We start from the raw sequence: 15,718 nt of genomic DNA, 5'->3' as shown, positions 1-15,718 counted from the left end.
GCCACTTCATGGACTACTCTTTTTTCGATTAGCAGCAGGGGTTCTTTTATATGCACCGTTCCAGAGACATGATAGTACATACCACGGTCTTTGTTACACCAGTTGTGGAGCACTGGCTGGAACGAGAAATAGCCCAATGGGTCCACCGATGGGGATCTATCCCACACCAACCGCTCATCAAGTGAACGCTTTACAACTAGGCTACGTCTCACCCCTTCTACTGATGGAGAAACAAATGTTGCATGTTTCCACTCTATGTCTTTCAAAATGACTATATGTTTGACATCCAATAGCGGATAATTAATAAATCAATGTGCTCTAGCGGTGTCGTTAAAACAAACTTCTTCTTGTTTTGTTATTGTGTCTATGCAGTTATTATTCCAAGTACACAAACAACAGTAGAGTCGACTTTCATTAATGTGTAATGTGAATATTAAAGTTTCTTTTCTTTTTCTTGTCATTTCACCAGCCATCATCGGAGGAGCGGTTGTGGGACTTTTGTGTGCCATTCTGCTCGTCATGTTCATCGTTTATCGGATGAGGAAGAAGGATGAAGGAAGTTACCCATTAGACGAGCCTCATAAAAAGATGCCAGTATATTCACCTATCAGCCGAAATGATAAAGAATTCTATGCGTGAGAAGAAACAACAACAAAAAGAACTATAAAAAAACCTTTTTTTTGGAAATCAAAATCCTAAGGCACAACAAAAACAAAATGGCTGTTGCAGGTCTCCAGAATACAAAAATGGCAGAAGCTTATTTATTTTGTGGGGGGAAAAGTTGATATAGCTCAGTTTATTATATAGGGGAAACGTTGACAAAGCTCAAGTAATTATATTGTATATTAGATAAAAAAAACAAATGGTTGTAATGCTTGTATTTGGGAGTTAATAATAGAACTTCAGTGATTGGCTGATAAAAAAAAAAGGATGTAAATAGAAAACCAATTTCTGATTGGCTACAAAAATGGAGTTAACAAGAGAGTATCATGGATTGGCTATAAAATAGCTGTGTAATTTTAAAGATGAATCTTGATTGGCTAGAAATAGCCGAGAGATGGCGGAAAATCAGAGTTTTCCATTTGTGTGTTCACTGGGTTCAAGCAGCCATTGTTTCCAGCATTACGCGTGCTTCTATAGTAGCACCAGGTTGAACGTCAGTTGCCTTGATCAAAACTTTCTCATATTTATCTGTATCTATTCATACATATATACATGTGCGTAAAATATTGAAAAAAAGACTTACCTCAAACACATAGGCATATGTGACGGGTGGAGGATATTGGGGGGAGGGGGGGAGGAGGTGGGGGGTACTGCCTCTTCAGTTTTAGAATTGGAAAACATGTTTTTTTGTGTGTTTTTTTCAGGCAAAGGGTTGGAAATGTGGGCAGTAGTCTATAAATATCAAGATATGCTTACAGACAGAGGAGGCTCCCCTCCCCTCCCCACCCCTCCCCCTCCCCCTTGCTGTCAAGCCCTGTATGTTTATGTTCAGACACAATGAATATATTATTATCCTAAGTGTTGAGCATGGTGATTCAGCACTTGCGTTTGATTTTTAAAAAAATGCCTCAGCCAAAGGCGAATGCTGATGCAGAAGTAGTTTGCTTCAGCTGAAATTTTTTCTTTTCTTTTTTCTCAGCATTTGTATTTGAAATGCCTGTACAACAAAATTTTCAAGGGTAAAAAAAAAAAAGATGCTGAATGCTGATGGAATTTGTAAGGGCTAGTGCTGAAGTGTCACACTTGCTAAAGATTAATTTTGATCTATTCCATTTCTAAGATTATATAGGGATATTTGCCTTATTAGGAAAAAGTTCAAAAACGAAGGAGAGATTTAAAGTTTGATTAAAAACATTGTGTATCTAAGATAGTGCTAAACAAATTGTGTCTAAATATGATGTGTGATTGTGTACGCAAATAATAAAACAATAAATAGCGATAAACATTGAACTTTGTACAGACCTTTTTCACATGATGTGTTTAACTCTGATATTATTGTATTAAATATATATTTTCAGCTGCAGTCTGTAGTATATCATTATTATTTAACTATTTAGAAAACATTATTCACGTTAAATCTTTCCTGTGACGCACTGGTCAGTGGACTATTTGTGTGCTATAGAGCTATGGAATTTTGAATGGAGCAAGAATTATGCCAAAAGAGTCGATTTATCGGTTCTTATCTTTATACTACTAGCCATAGGGGTTGGATGGGGTGGGGGGGGGGGGGGGGGTGGAGTGCACTTTTTTGAGGACAGGTAATGTATCTAATTCGTGGTCTAGATAGGTGAAAATAGCTAAAGGAAATCGAAGAATGGTGTTTCAGGTACAGGTCTCCGACAACTGCGAGAACAGTTGTTTCGTTTGCGCGTTACTTGCACAAATCTAATTCTGCCTATTTTTCGTTTGCGCAAAAGTTGGAACACCATTCAGGGTTAGCTCTGGCACTCGTCAAATTCGCCATCTATTATGTATATCTACTATTCATACATATATACATATTGAAAAAAGACTTACCTCAAACACATAGGCATATGTGACGGGGGCGGGGGAGGATATTGGGGGAGGAGGTGGGGGTACTGCCTCCTCAGTTTTAGAATTGGAAAACAAGTTGTTTGTGTTTTTTCTTACACGGCTAGCTCTGGCACTTGCCAAATTCACCATTTGCGAATTATAAAAACAATTGGTGAATTTTATTTTAATTTTTGCGAAATAATTTCATGAAATAAATGAAATATTGTTTGAAAATAACTGGGTTCCTGGCATTTTTTAACTTTTGTAGATAATTTGGGGAAATTTTCTGCTAACCCACAGCTAACCCTGTTAACTTGGATATATAACGGGTTACGCAGAAAGGAAATGGGTTACCTGGATTTATTTCTGTGTAACTGATAAATGGTTTACGCAGATTTTCAATTATCAGTGGCTTGAATAACAAAGTTAACGTGGATGTTCTGTTTTAAATGGATAAATAATAGAAATATTCTACACACTGCAGCTTTCACAAGTAGACCAAAAACAATTGTCAAAAACCGTGGCTTTGTTGTGTGTGTATAAATTATATCAAATTTAAAAGAAACAAAAAAACAAAAAGATTTTTTATCTTTTTTTCTTTTCTTTTTATACCGAGTGGTAAATGAAATTTACAAATATTTCTGAATCAAAATATTTCTTGTATTAATTGTAAATGTTGGTGAAACTGAGATGCATATATCCCCTCCATTTTGAAAATGTGTTGATTTAAAAACTTTTTTGAAATTTTATGTGAAGACAGTTGAAATCATGTAAGAAAAAACATGTTCTGTTTGCTTGATAAAAGAGTTATTATCAACATCATGGAATGTTTCATCTTCCAGGCTACCGGTAATTGAAAAAGCAGATGATTTAAAAAAAAAAAATTAATTACATGAAGGTGTTTACTTTTAATTCATTGTGTTTGCTACAGATGTCTTTATTATAAATAATAGTTTCGTTCATGCAAGTTTTATGTAGAAGCGAGCAAAATTTCAAAGTTGTTTCTTTTTTCGTGTGTTTTTTTGTGTGTGTTTTTTTTAAATATAAAATGTACCTATAGAAGTATATTACATATTTTGTTCTAATCTTGATGAAATGAACAATGTGGTCATGTGACTTGGCGACTCATCACACGCGAACATTCCACTCTGCTAGACAGGGTCAAGGTCAGATGAGGTCGTTGTCATGACAACGATCTTTAGATGACCTTTCATTTTGTTCTCCGTACTTTGTTCATCATGTAGCGACTGTCCTCACCTCCCACCCCCTCTTGTTACCCCCACCCTTTAATTCCTCCCCTATAATCCCCTCCCTGTTTGTTTTATGTTAATATTTTTTGTTACAAAGCTTTAATTTACGTTCCCGGAGATTTACAGTGTAGGTTTATTGGCTTTGATTACCAGTGATGGAATAAAATCAGAAAAATAAAAATTTTAAAAATAATTACGGTACAAGAATTTTTTTTAAACCATGTTCTTGCAGATAACATTTTAAATATAAAATAATATTTAGAGCTGATTTGGGTGTTTTTGTAAAAAAATATAGAATGTTATTTCTATTTTGTTTTATTTTCAGAATGTTTTTAATAGTTTTTGGATTTTTTTTTTTACAAGATGTGTAAATTCTAGTACAAGTTGCATTAAAAACAGCAACAAATTTAATGTCAAAATTTGATACATTTTTTGCAACATACATTGAAAAAAAACCTTACTGCATTATTGTTGGCAAGTTTAACTTAAGACTGACACAGAACCCACCGTTAGATTGACAACACTGCCTCAATAGGAAGACTCGTTTTTTTAACAGGAATCCAGTTCATGTAGATGAACATCAACAGAATCCAATTACATTCCCATAAATATTAAAAGAAGAAGAAAACAAAATTAATCAGACATTCTGTGTTGCTGAACCTTTTTATCTTAGTAGGCTTGTACAGTGAAACCCCTCAAAACTGGACCTCTGTAAACTGGAATTCCCTCACACCGGACATTTTTCACCATCCCATTTTAATAATCAATACAGAAATGAACCTCTCTAAACCAGATACCTCTTAAAATCGGACATTTTACTTGGTCTCAAGGATGTCCAGTTTAGAGGGTTTCACAGTAATTGGATTCTCGTTGATCCAAATGGATTCTGGTAGACGTAATGAAAAATGAGCTCCGAATAGTTGGTACTTAAAGTAGTTGTCTTGGCATTTATTGTACATTGTGTTGAGTCCAGTAATATGAGTTATTTTGAGAAAACAGACTGATAAATCATCTGTAATATTCTTACTGTTACAGTAACTTTTAAGTGCTTTTAAAATAAAGATACATAAATATACATTTTCGGTGAATAAACAATGCCTGCAATTTAGAAAATGTCCATGGCAAAAACGCATGCCTTGAAAAACATTTCTAATATAGTTCACAGCTTAAAAACATGTCGTGGAAAAAGAAAAACTTCACGGCATTGCTAATTGCTGTTGGCAATTGCAGGGGTCACTTGATAGGTCAATTTTAAAACTGTCATTTATCCCCAAAACTGCTGTGTGTATTTAATAATTTACAATATGTCCATGTTTAACACTTAGACACATCTGAACTAAACGTGAAATATTCTTTTATAAATTTGGCTTTTATGTTTTTAGTGTTTAAAAAAAAAAAAAAAAACCATCTGGAAGAAGAATTTTAACTCAAGTGTTTGATGTTTTCAGTCAGTACACATGTATATAGTAATCATATTTTATAAAAACAGTTTGCAGACTGGGTTTTTTTCCACCTTTTATTTTACTGTTGATGAGTTATTCTTTATAATTGTTTTATCTTTTTCTTATTTTTATTAATATGTTTTTAATAAAACCTTGCTTTATCCCAACACCGAAGTTACAAATACGATTTCTCTTAGTATATATTATGTGATTCCAGTATAACTGTTTTAGTGGCTCAGGGTTTTTTTTTCAAGTTTTACTTCAGCTTTTTACCGACAGATCTATTTATTTACCCTACCTTTGATGAACATGTTTGCAGCCCCTGCAATTAAGAAAATGCCCACGGCCAAAAAAACATGCTATTGAAAACACAAAACCCCTGAATAGTCCTAGGGAAAAAAGTACCATGGAAAACTAAAACCTCCATATCAATCTCCACGACATTGCCGATTGCCGTGGGCAATTGCAGGGCTTGTGTTTGGTCTAAAGTCTTTTATTGTTTGCTCAACCCTGTTCAATGCAGAGTCAGCTTGTAAATTGGTCTCTAATGAAGGTAACATTCGTGAAGGATATTACGGCTTGGGCAGGATATGCTCATCTCTCATTATCTCAAAATCCTGTGCTTATATAAATCATTTTAGAGTCTGAATTAATGATCCGTCTCCGTGTAGCCTCGGATACAGATTACAGCACGATTAAACTCTGAATTTAGATCTCAAAATTAAGTGTAAATGAACTAATAGTTTGAACCTCAAGTGCAGACTGCATATTTCATCTTCGACTTCGACTCTAGGCACTAATAGCCGATGTGTATTTTTGTGCTGGGGTGTCGTTAACCATTAATTCAAGGCACTAAGCTCGAGTCTGCAATGTAGATTTGAGTCTTCAGTTCAGACTTCAAGTTTGAGTCTGGACTAAAGATTTCAATCTCCAATTCAGATTTTAAGTCTGTACTATACTGACGATTTGAGTCTGAACTGCAGATTTCAGCTTTCATTTCAGACTCAAATTTGGACTGTGATTGAGCAGTCGTTGTAGACTCAGTGTCTGAACCTTGAGACCGGACTCAAATTTCAATCTTTTGAGTCCAGATTTGAATGTTATAAAAGCATGGGACTTGGTATCATCACTGATGTGACTGTCGTTGATGACTGCACTCTTGTCATAGCTTTGTTGAAATCTTTCAGGCTCAGTTTGTACAGAGATATGGCTTCTGAACACAACAGCTTTTTTTTAAGTTTAAATTTTGATGGCTTGAAGTTAGTCTAGTAAGTTATATTTAAACTTCATAAAATTTCATTTATCATTATGGGTTGTTGTTGGGGGTTTTCTTAGTTAATTAAAACAATGTATTCAGAATAAATATTTTTGTAATCTGAGGTACTGGTTAATGTACGTGTACTTAAGCCCAAGATCACCGTCGTTGGGTTAATGGAAGGAACGTCGCTAATAATGCAAGATTTATGTTCAACGAATGTTATTTGTGATTGTAGTTGCAATAGTTGAAGATCAAATGGGAAGTGAAATTTGTTACGTTTTTAGCCAGTTGTCGATCCAAAATTTTCATTTAGAGGGCCATTCTTAATTTATTTGCACAACTGTTCTTAGAATCATGTTCAGGGTTATCACTGTTATGCTAGTGGTTACAAAGTACACCTATTATGCTAGTGATTACAATGTACAACTATCATACTAGTGATTACAATGTACGACTATCATAATAGTGTTTACAATGTACGACTATCATGCTAATGGTTGCAATGTATGGCTATCATGCTAATGGTTGCAATGTATGACTATCATGCTAGTCGTTACATTGTACAGTAATCTTCTTCTTTTTTTCTTGTTACATTGTACAATAATCATGCTTATATACAGCTAAGGCATGTGGTTACATTGTACAGTTATCATGCATGTGGTTACATTGTACATCTATAACGCTAAGAGCTCTATTTAAAATTATTTACTTTTCCTTTCTTTAAAATCTACATTATTTGGGAGCTGAAAGTAATGTTTCAGAGAGATCAGATATTTAGTTTTCGTTTTTTGCTGTTATGCTAAATATTTATCATTAACATTTGATCAAAAGGGTGGAAGTTATTTGTATGTTGTCGTAGCAGTTAAGAACGGTTTTGCACTTTGTACAGTTGTGACATTTGTAATGTATTACACACATACATGTATATTCATGTTGGCCAGTATGGATGTTTTGTTCCACATTATTTTGCATTCTTAAAGTTTGATTTATTTCAAATATATGTAAACTGTAAACCCAAATGTTGATTTCTTCCAGAAAATTGACTCTTTATTATTATTAGAGGTTAGTAATGGACAGTCATAGACTTGGAACCCAGTGTTTAAATACATTACTTGGCGCTTCCAAAGTTGTCTTTATTTGTCAACCTTTTATTTTTAATTTTTTTAAACAAATTAGCTTAAAATAAAGATTACAAAATAAAGTGGAATAGGATTCCAGAGGCTTATTATATTTTGTACTAATGAGGTGTGCTTTGTATGTTTTCGTGTTAGCAAATGTACAAATAAATAGACCAATTTGTATTAGTAGTACAAAACTGAATTGATCAATTCGTGCCAGCGGTACGGAAATTAATTAGTTCACCAAATATTTGTCTTTTTCAGTGACTTCATGTGGGTTTTTTTAATGCCTTTTTTTTTCTGAATGTGATTTATCTTGTAAAATAGCCAGCCAGAATTCGTAGACATTTATTTTTCAGTATACTTACAACATTGAACAATGAATTTTAGAAATTTTTATTTCTTAAACATCAGTAGGAACTGAAAAACAAAATGTTGTGAATTTTGTTTTTATTTTGGTGTATATTATGTGATTTTATGCCCAAGCTAATTGATACTGTGTAGGGAAATATATTTTGTACATATACTTAAACTGTTTTTAACACATTTGAATATTGCTAAGTTTTGCATACATTTTGTTGTTTTATGTCCGAACAATTTTACTTCTTTGTGGTGAAAAAAAAGTAACCATTATTGTATGGTACATGCCTTTTCATTGCCATTTTGTTTCTTTATCAGTTGTCCAAAAATTAAAAAAAATAGATAAAAATAACAAAATGTTATCTATGTGACCATTGATAAATTGATGACACAATTTAGTTTATTTGATCTATTTTTATTTTTTGTTTTAAGAAATGTTTTAATAAGATTTTTTATGAAAAAAAATTCAAACATTCTAAGAGATTTTAATAATAATAAAAAAAATCAAATGTCACAGGTCATATTTTGTTTTATTGTCCTTTGTCTCAGTTATGTACGTATATATGATTTTATTGTTCTATAATATCATGTGATAGGATATGGTTTATAGAAATGTGTCTCCATTAGAATCTGTAACTTCCTTAGGTTGTGATTGGTCGGTTCAGTCATCTTTATCTCGAGTAAACCAATCAGATCCTTTATTGCATTGATACAGTGACATGTTTGGTTCATTTGAACCATGTTACTGTTTATCTACCGGCCTCAATGGTACGATGGTTGGATCTTCCGATCCACGGCTGATAGGTATTGGGTTCATATCTTTAGCTTTAACACTGTAATGTTACGGCAATTTGAACTATAATAATTTTGTAATAACAGCCTCTTAAAAGACACGGTACCTAGTTGTTATGCTGTATGAAATATTTTCAATTTTTCAAAGCTTATTTTTTAAAAATTACATATTACTTGTAATTTCTTGCTTAAAGAATCTTATTTTGACAAATCTATTGCATTCATGGTCATGTTGGTGTTTTAGTAAAATACATTTTATGCGAGTTCGATGAGGGGTGTACCTCTGGAACTTGAGTCATTACCTTTAACATTTAGCATACGTTCTCTCAACATTCTCCAGTGCAATGCAGTTCTGGTTGGTTTCTTTGAGTATGAAGGTAACTGACAGTTTCGCTATCTAATCAAGACCAGTAATTCCTCATTTAAGCCATTCCAATTTATTTTCTTTCTTTTATATATTAAAACCTCAAGGTAAACCATGATTCCCTTAGAACCGGATCCTCAGTAAAGTAGAATTCCATCAAAACCGGACCCTCAATAAAGTAGAATTCCCTCAAACCCAGATCCTCAGTAAAGTAGAATTCCCTCAAAACCAGACCTTTTCAAGACCCTTTTTAAATACCTGGACATTGTGACTGAGTCTTAATCGGATATATGCATGAAAATCAAATTTCAGATGAAATTGAATCTGTGAACACAAGCAGGAGTCAAAATTGGTCGACATTACTGCCGGTAATTTGGAATGAACAAGCATGGAAGGCGCAAGACACTAGTGGGTCTGGGGGCATGCCTTCTAGGAAATTTTGAAACCTAGAGGCTCTGAAATACCATTTTGCAGCCATTTCAGGGAAGTAATATACTTAAAACAACTCAAATGGTTAAGAAGAGGATTTTCTTTCTTTAAGTTTCTATTATTGTTACAGCCATGTGGTCCAAAGAGTAAAATAAAATCTCCCAGCCCATGCTGATGTCGTCTGCCAAAACAGTCGACATGGCAGTATTTTAAACCCTGACAAGTTTTCTTTTTCTAAACGGCGATGGCAATAGAAATGAATTTCTGTTATTTTCATTGTCCCTACTCCCCCCCCCACCCCACCTCTAGCTCTCTGAAATGAATAATTTGCATGAAAAGTGGAAGAAATTAAGTTGGAATGGCTTCCGACTACCTGTATAAGTGGGTGGAGGAGGACTCGTTGCAGTGAGTACGCGTCTAGTTGTAAACTATATCTTGGTGCCTGTATTCTCTAGCATCATCACCTTCTAATACTAAACTCAAGTCGTACAAGTTGAAGAAATAAACGTTTTTTCATAAAAAAAAACCTCACAAATGTTTGTTGTTTTTTTGTGGCTGTTTATTTATTTGTTTTTTATTTTATTTTTTTGGGGGGGGGGGTACTTTTATGGTACAGTGATTCTGAACCAACTAACTAGTATATACAGAGCCCTGTTGTCTCTAATTAATAATTCAACAATACCAATATTCCAGCTGGCAAATGAAACAGCCCTCACTTTCATAAAACTGTATCTCTAACACAAATCTACGACCCATTCCAATATGATTCATTTTAAAAATTAAGTGAACTCAAATAATATTTGAATATTGCTGATCAACATTTTAATTTTTTTTTTTTTTTTTTTTTTTTTTTTTTTTTTTTTACAATTTTGCTTCAGCACTGTCACCTGTTCTAAATAAAATTTAAAAAAAGCATTCACAAAAAGCTTACTACAATGTATCTATGGAACAATTTCAAACAGAAAACTTAAAAAGCATTTTTTCAGTGTTAATATTTTTATTTTTATGGCATTGAAATGGTGCATAAGAATACAAGATCAGACTAGTCACAAACTTATAATAACATGAACTCCCATAATAACACCACACACACATATACCGAGTGCATACAGGTGTGTGCCCATAACACACACACACACGACATATACCGAATGCATACAGTGTGTGGCCATAACACACACATATACCGAATGCATACAGGTGTGTGGCCATAACACACACACGTATACCGAATGCACACACACACACGCACGACATATACCGAATGCATACAGGTGTGTGGCCATAACACACACACACACACATGTATACCGAATGCATACAGGTGTGTGCCCATAACACACACACACACATGTATACCAAATGCACACACACACACGCATGACATACCGAATGCATACAGGTGTGTGCCCATAACATACACACACACATGTATACTGAATGCACACACACACACACAATGTATACCGAATGCACACACACACACACACACATGTATACCGAATGCACACATGCACACACATGCACACACACACACACACACACCACGACATGCTAGTATACACATTCATATAGAAACACAAATATACATACAACTGTATAAACTTGTATATAAAAATATATAAATTTATCAGTTCAAAACAATTCTATAAATGCACTGAATGAATATTCATCATTTCAAAACTGATTCCTATGGCCACAGAGTCGGTACTCCCTGAGTAATAAAAGAAAAAGTGTTGCATAAGATGCCAATTCTCAACTGTCGACTTTACAACTGTAGTTGTAACTTTTCACTTTACTAAACAACTTGACATTGTAATATAACTGTACAATATCAGTTATAACTACAATTTTTTTTTTTTAAACACTTTTACAATGTCAATCATAACTTTATAATTTTAGTACTTGAGTTGTGACTTTACAACTTCAGTTGTAACAATTTTGTAAATAACTTTTACAACTTCAGATGTAACTTTACAACCCCAGTTAGTTAGTACAATCCCAATTATAACTTTACATCTTCAACTGTAACTTACACCTTTATTTATAACTTTACAACTTCACTTTCACCTTCTGTTACGTTACAATGACAGTTATAATTTTACAATCCCAGTTATAACTTTTCAACTTAAGTTACAACTTCAGTTGGTGAGTTTTAAACATGTCTTTCAGATATCACTGCTTCTGTTGATGAAATCAAAGTGGATTGTCTTCCTTGCTAAGAGAATGACCGACAGAGGGCGATCATGTGGTCCACACCACAGCTGACACTGTGAGCCTCCGCTGGAAGTGACACCTGGAACAGAAACACAACAATCATTCTGCGAGTACTACTAAAGCAATACATGTCCACTTACCTGGCTAAACAAATTTTCGTATCACTTTAGTTCAAGGGTCATAACTCTTGTGAAATATGGGTATTTTGCCATGAAAGTAAAAAATGATAGACGTGATAAAGCTATACACAAAAATTCATCTCAATATTTTCAGTCATTGTGAAAATAAAGTCCAAAAAACTACGTTGGACATACAGACAAAATCATGAGTCCGGTTGGACTGGTAGGGGACTAGTAAATATCAATCAGCTTTCATTTGAATCTTCTAAAGTTACAAAGTTAAAATTGTTGTTTTTGTTTAACAACACCACTAGAGCACATTGATTAATCAGCATTTTGTAAATTAGTTAAAGATTTGTAGATTAACCAAACGTGTCTTGTGTTCAAGAGTTGGAAATCTCAAACTTTAAATAAAGCTTTCTATTTTTCGTTCAAATTACTGATGAACCGGCCTCGGTGGCGTCATGGTTAAGCCATCGGCCTACAGGCTGGTAGGTACAGGGTTCGCAGCCCAGTACCGGCTCCAACCCAGAGTGAGTTTATGACGGCTCAATGGGTAGGTGTAAGGCCACTACACCCTCTTCTTTCTCACTAACCACTAACACTGACAGCCCGGTACCAGCTCCAACCCAGAGTGAGTTTATGACGGCTCAATGGGTAGGTGTAAGGCCACTACACCCTCTTCTTTCTCAGTAACCACTAACCAACTAACAACTAACCCACTGTCCTGGACAGATAGCCAAGGTGTGTGCCCAGGACAGCATGCTTGAACCTTAATTGGATATAAGCATGAAAAAATAAGTTGAAATGAAAAAATTACAGATGAATGAACCAACACAGACTAAAGGCCTTTTAATATATTTTCTGACAGGAATATTACCATACAAGTTTTTCTGGCATGCAAACATAATAATTTGAGGGTACGTAATAAAAACAAAACAGATCATATAAAAAAGTTTTGTTTAACAACACCACTAGAGCACATTGATTAATTAAATATCGGCTACTGGATGTCAAACATTTGGTAATTCTGACTCGTAGTCATTAGAGGAAACCCGCTACATTTTTTCTAATGCAGCAAGGGATATTTTATATGCACCATCCCACAGACAGGATAGCACATACCATGGCTTTTGATATACCAGTCGTGGTGCACTGGCTGGAATGAGAAATAGCCTGATGGGCCCACCGATGGGGATCACGCATCATGTGAGTGCTTTACCTACTAGGTGGTTATGGGTCTGAAAGGTTTTCAAACTGGACACCACATTTTATATACTTTGACAAATTTAAAACAGCAATTCACTTACTATATAATCTTTCTAAAAATTATTAAAATGTATCCAATAATGTACACAATTTTTCTCTTTGGCAGAACCACAACTGGTATATCAAAGGCTGTGGTATGTACTACCCTGTCTGTGGGATGGTGCATATAAAAGATCCCTTGCTGCTAATCAAAAAAAAGAGTAGCCCATGAAATGGCGACAGCGGGTTTCCTCTCTCAATATCTATGTGGTCCTTAACCATATGTCCGATGCCATATAACCATAAATAAAATGTGTTGAGTGCGTCGTTAAATAAAACATTTCTTCTTTTTTTCTCTGGCAGAAACATTGAGTACTACTGAACAAGAAGAGGTCATTCTTTGACAGACTGGCAGACAGACAGACAGACAGACAGACAGACAGACTGGCAGACAGACTGGCTGGCAGACAGACTGGCAGACAGACAGACAGACAGACAGACTGGCAGACAGACAGACAGACAGACAGAATCTCTAGATACACATGCACTGGTGTAGGAAGTGGGGGGGGGGGGCCACTTTTCAGATATTTTGCTTTATATGTGCTTTGTAATAGTGTAAGTGTGTAAATATAAAAGTGTGCCCACCCCCACACACTTTTTGGCACCTTCCTATGCCAGACATGCACTGTATCTTTGAACATAGACATAAAAAATATATGCTATACATAAGTCCAAACCAGAAAATATTTTTTTTGTTTTCACCGATGGACAAAAACTGCTAATGAACTAAGTGGTTACTACAGAAGATCTATAGATATATTGCAGGTGAATCAGACCTACGAATACGTGCTAATTGTGAAGAGGAATACGTCATTCTGTTCAGCGTTTTGCCACAGTCACCGGGCTCCATTGCTTTCAGACAATTAGTTCATTGGCTAGTTTAAGAGCTTTTGTCACCACACGGCAGACGGACTAAGTATTGCAGGAGGATGATGAAGTAACCCGATACACGTACAGTCAATTCTCAATTACGAAATCACCTCTGGGAGTATCAGAAACATACCGGCCTTGGTGGTAGGCGTAAGATCACTACCTGATTTCTCAGTGGTGTAGTTATTTAGCTATTAGACATAAGACTGGTAGGTACTGGGTTAGCATCCTAGCACCGGCTCCCACCCAGAGTGAGTGTTAACAACTCAATGGGTAGGCGTTAGACCACTGTACTTGATCTGATTTCCCTCTCATTATGTTACCAGTCTTGGTAGTATAGTTATTTAGCCATCAGACATAAGACTGGTAGGTACTGGGTTCGCAGCCCACTACCAGCTCCCACCCAGAGCGAGTTTAACAACTGAATGGGTAGGCGTAACACCACACTACCTGATTTCTCTCAAATTATGACATAAGACTGGTAGGTACTGAGTTCACAGCCCGGTACTGACTCCCACCCAGAGTGAGTTTAACAACTCGATGGGTAGGTGTAAAACCACTACACCCTCTTTTCTCTCACTAACCACTACCGGCCTGTGTGGTGTTGTGGCTTAGCCATCAGACATAAGGCTGGTAGGTACAGGGTTCGGAGCCCGGTACCATCTCCCAACCAGAGCGAGTTTAACAACTCAATGGGTAGGTGTAAAACCACTACACCCTCTTCTCTCTCACTAACCACTAACAACTAACCCACTGTCCTGGACAGACAGGCCAGATAGCTGATGTGACTGCCCAGGACAGCGTGCTTGAACCATAATTGGATATAAGTATGGAAGTAAGTTGAATGAATAAATGAATCAGAAACATTGTCAGTTAGTGGGGATCCAAATAAGGCATTGCTCTTCTCTACCCGCCCCCCCCCCCCCCCCCCCCCCCAAAAAAAAAAAAAAAACCCAATACACACAAAAAAAACCCACTTGAACAAACCAAAACTTTTACAAAAACAGGAAACAAATTTTAAAACATTTATAAAACACGTAACAAATGAAAATAAAACAAATCAAGTAATAATTGACTGGCATATCAAAGGCCATGGTATGTGCTATCCTGTCTGTGGGATGGTGCATATAAAAGATCCCTTGCTACTAATGTAAAAAATGTAGCGGGTTTCCTCTCTAAGACTATATGTCAAAATTACCATATGTTTGACATTCCATAGCCAATGCTTAATAAATCAATATGTTCTAGTGGTGTCTTTAAACAAAATAAACCTTTTCATCACACCAGTTGTGGAGCACTGGCTGGTACAAGAAATAGCCCAATAGGCCCACCAATGGGAATTCATCCTAAACTTGACTGCACATCAGACAAGCACTTTATCAACTGGGCTATATCACATATGAATGGATGGATACAGTACAGTACAGTAGTCTTACAAACGTTTTTAACATCGACAGAAGCAGATGTTTAAGTTCAGCAACACATTTTCTAAATGTTAATTGCCAGCCAACTGCTTAATTTGTTGGAATTCTATTTCCGTCATTACAAGCTAATTGTTAACATTTGTAGGATTATTTTGTTTTGGTAGTTAGCTTACTTTGTACTGAAGTTTTCATAACTCTTAACCTGGGAAAATGAGACAGACATTTTTCAGTTAATTGGGATTTTTTTTTT

The 15,718-nt window shown here is 35.4% G+C and overlaps 2 protein-coding genes across 3 annotated transcripts in view; one reads left to right on the top strand and one right to left on the bottom strand.

Annotated features, from left to right (window-relative positions):
* LOC121377000 overlaps positions 1–10,056 on the top strand; it is a 78,933-nt gene extending 68,877 nt beyond the window's left edge. The window contains exon 9 of the mRNA XM_041504832.1: positions 470–10,056. Within this exon, the coding sequence (XP_041360766.1) occupies positions 470–639 (170 nt within the window). The 3' untranslated portion in view covers positions 640–10,056. The remainder of the gene's footprint in view (positions 1–469) is intronic.
* A 451-nt stretch (positions 10,057–10,507) lies between these two features.
* The window catches only part of LOC121377517 (RCC1-like G exchanging factor-like protein), a 41,405-nt gene continuing 36,194 nt past the window's right edge, over positions 10,508–15,718 (bottom strand). For both annotated transcript variants that reach the window (XM_041505539.1, XM_041505538.1), the window contains exon 13: positions 10,508–11,826. In XM_041505539.1, the coding sequence (XP_041361473.1) occupies positions 11,749–11,826 (78 nt within the window). In that variant the 3' untranslated portion in view covers positions 10,508–11,748. The remainder of the gene's footprint in view (positions 11,827–15,718) is intronic.

Source organism: Gigantopelta aegis, chromosome 7, assembly GCF_016097555.1.
Source record: "Gigantopelta aegis isolate Gae_Host chromosome 7, Gae_host_genome, whole genome shotgun sequence".
Lineage (NCBI taxonomy): Eukaryota > Metazoa > Mollusca > Gastropoda > Neomphalida > Peltospiridae > Gigantopelta > Gigantopelta aegis.
This window is presented reverse-complemented; position numbering and strand designations above follow the sequence as displayed.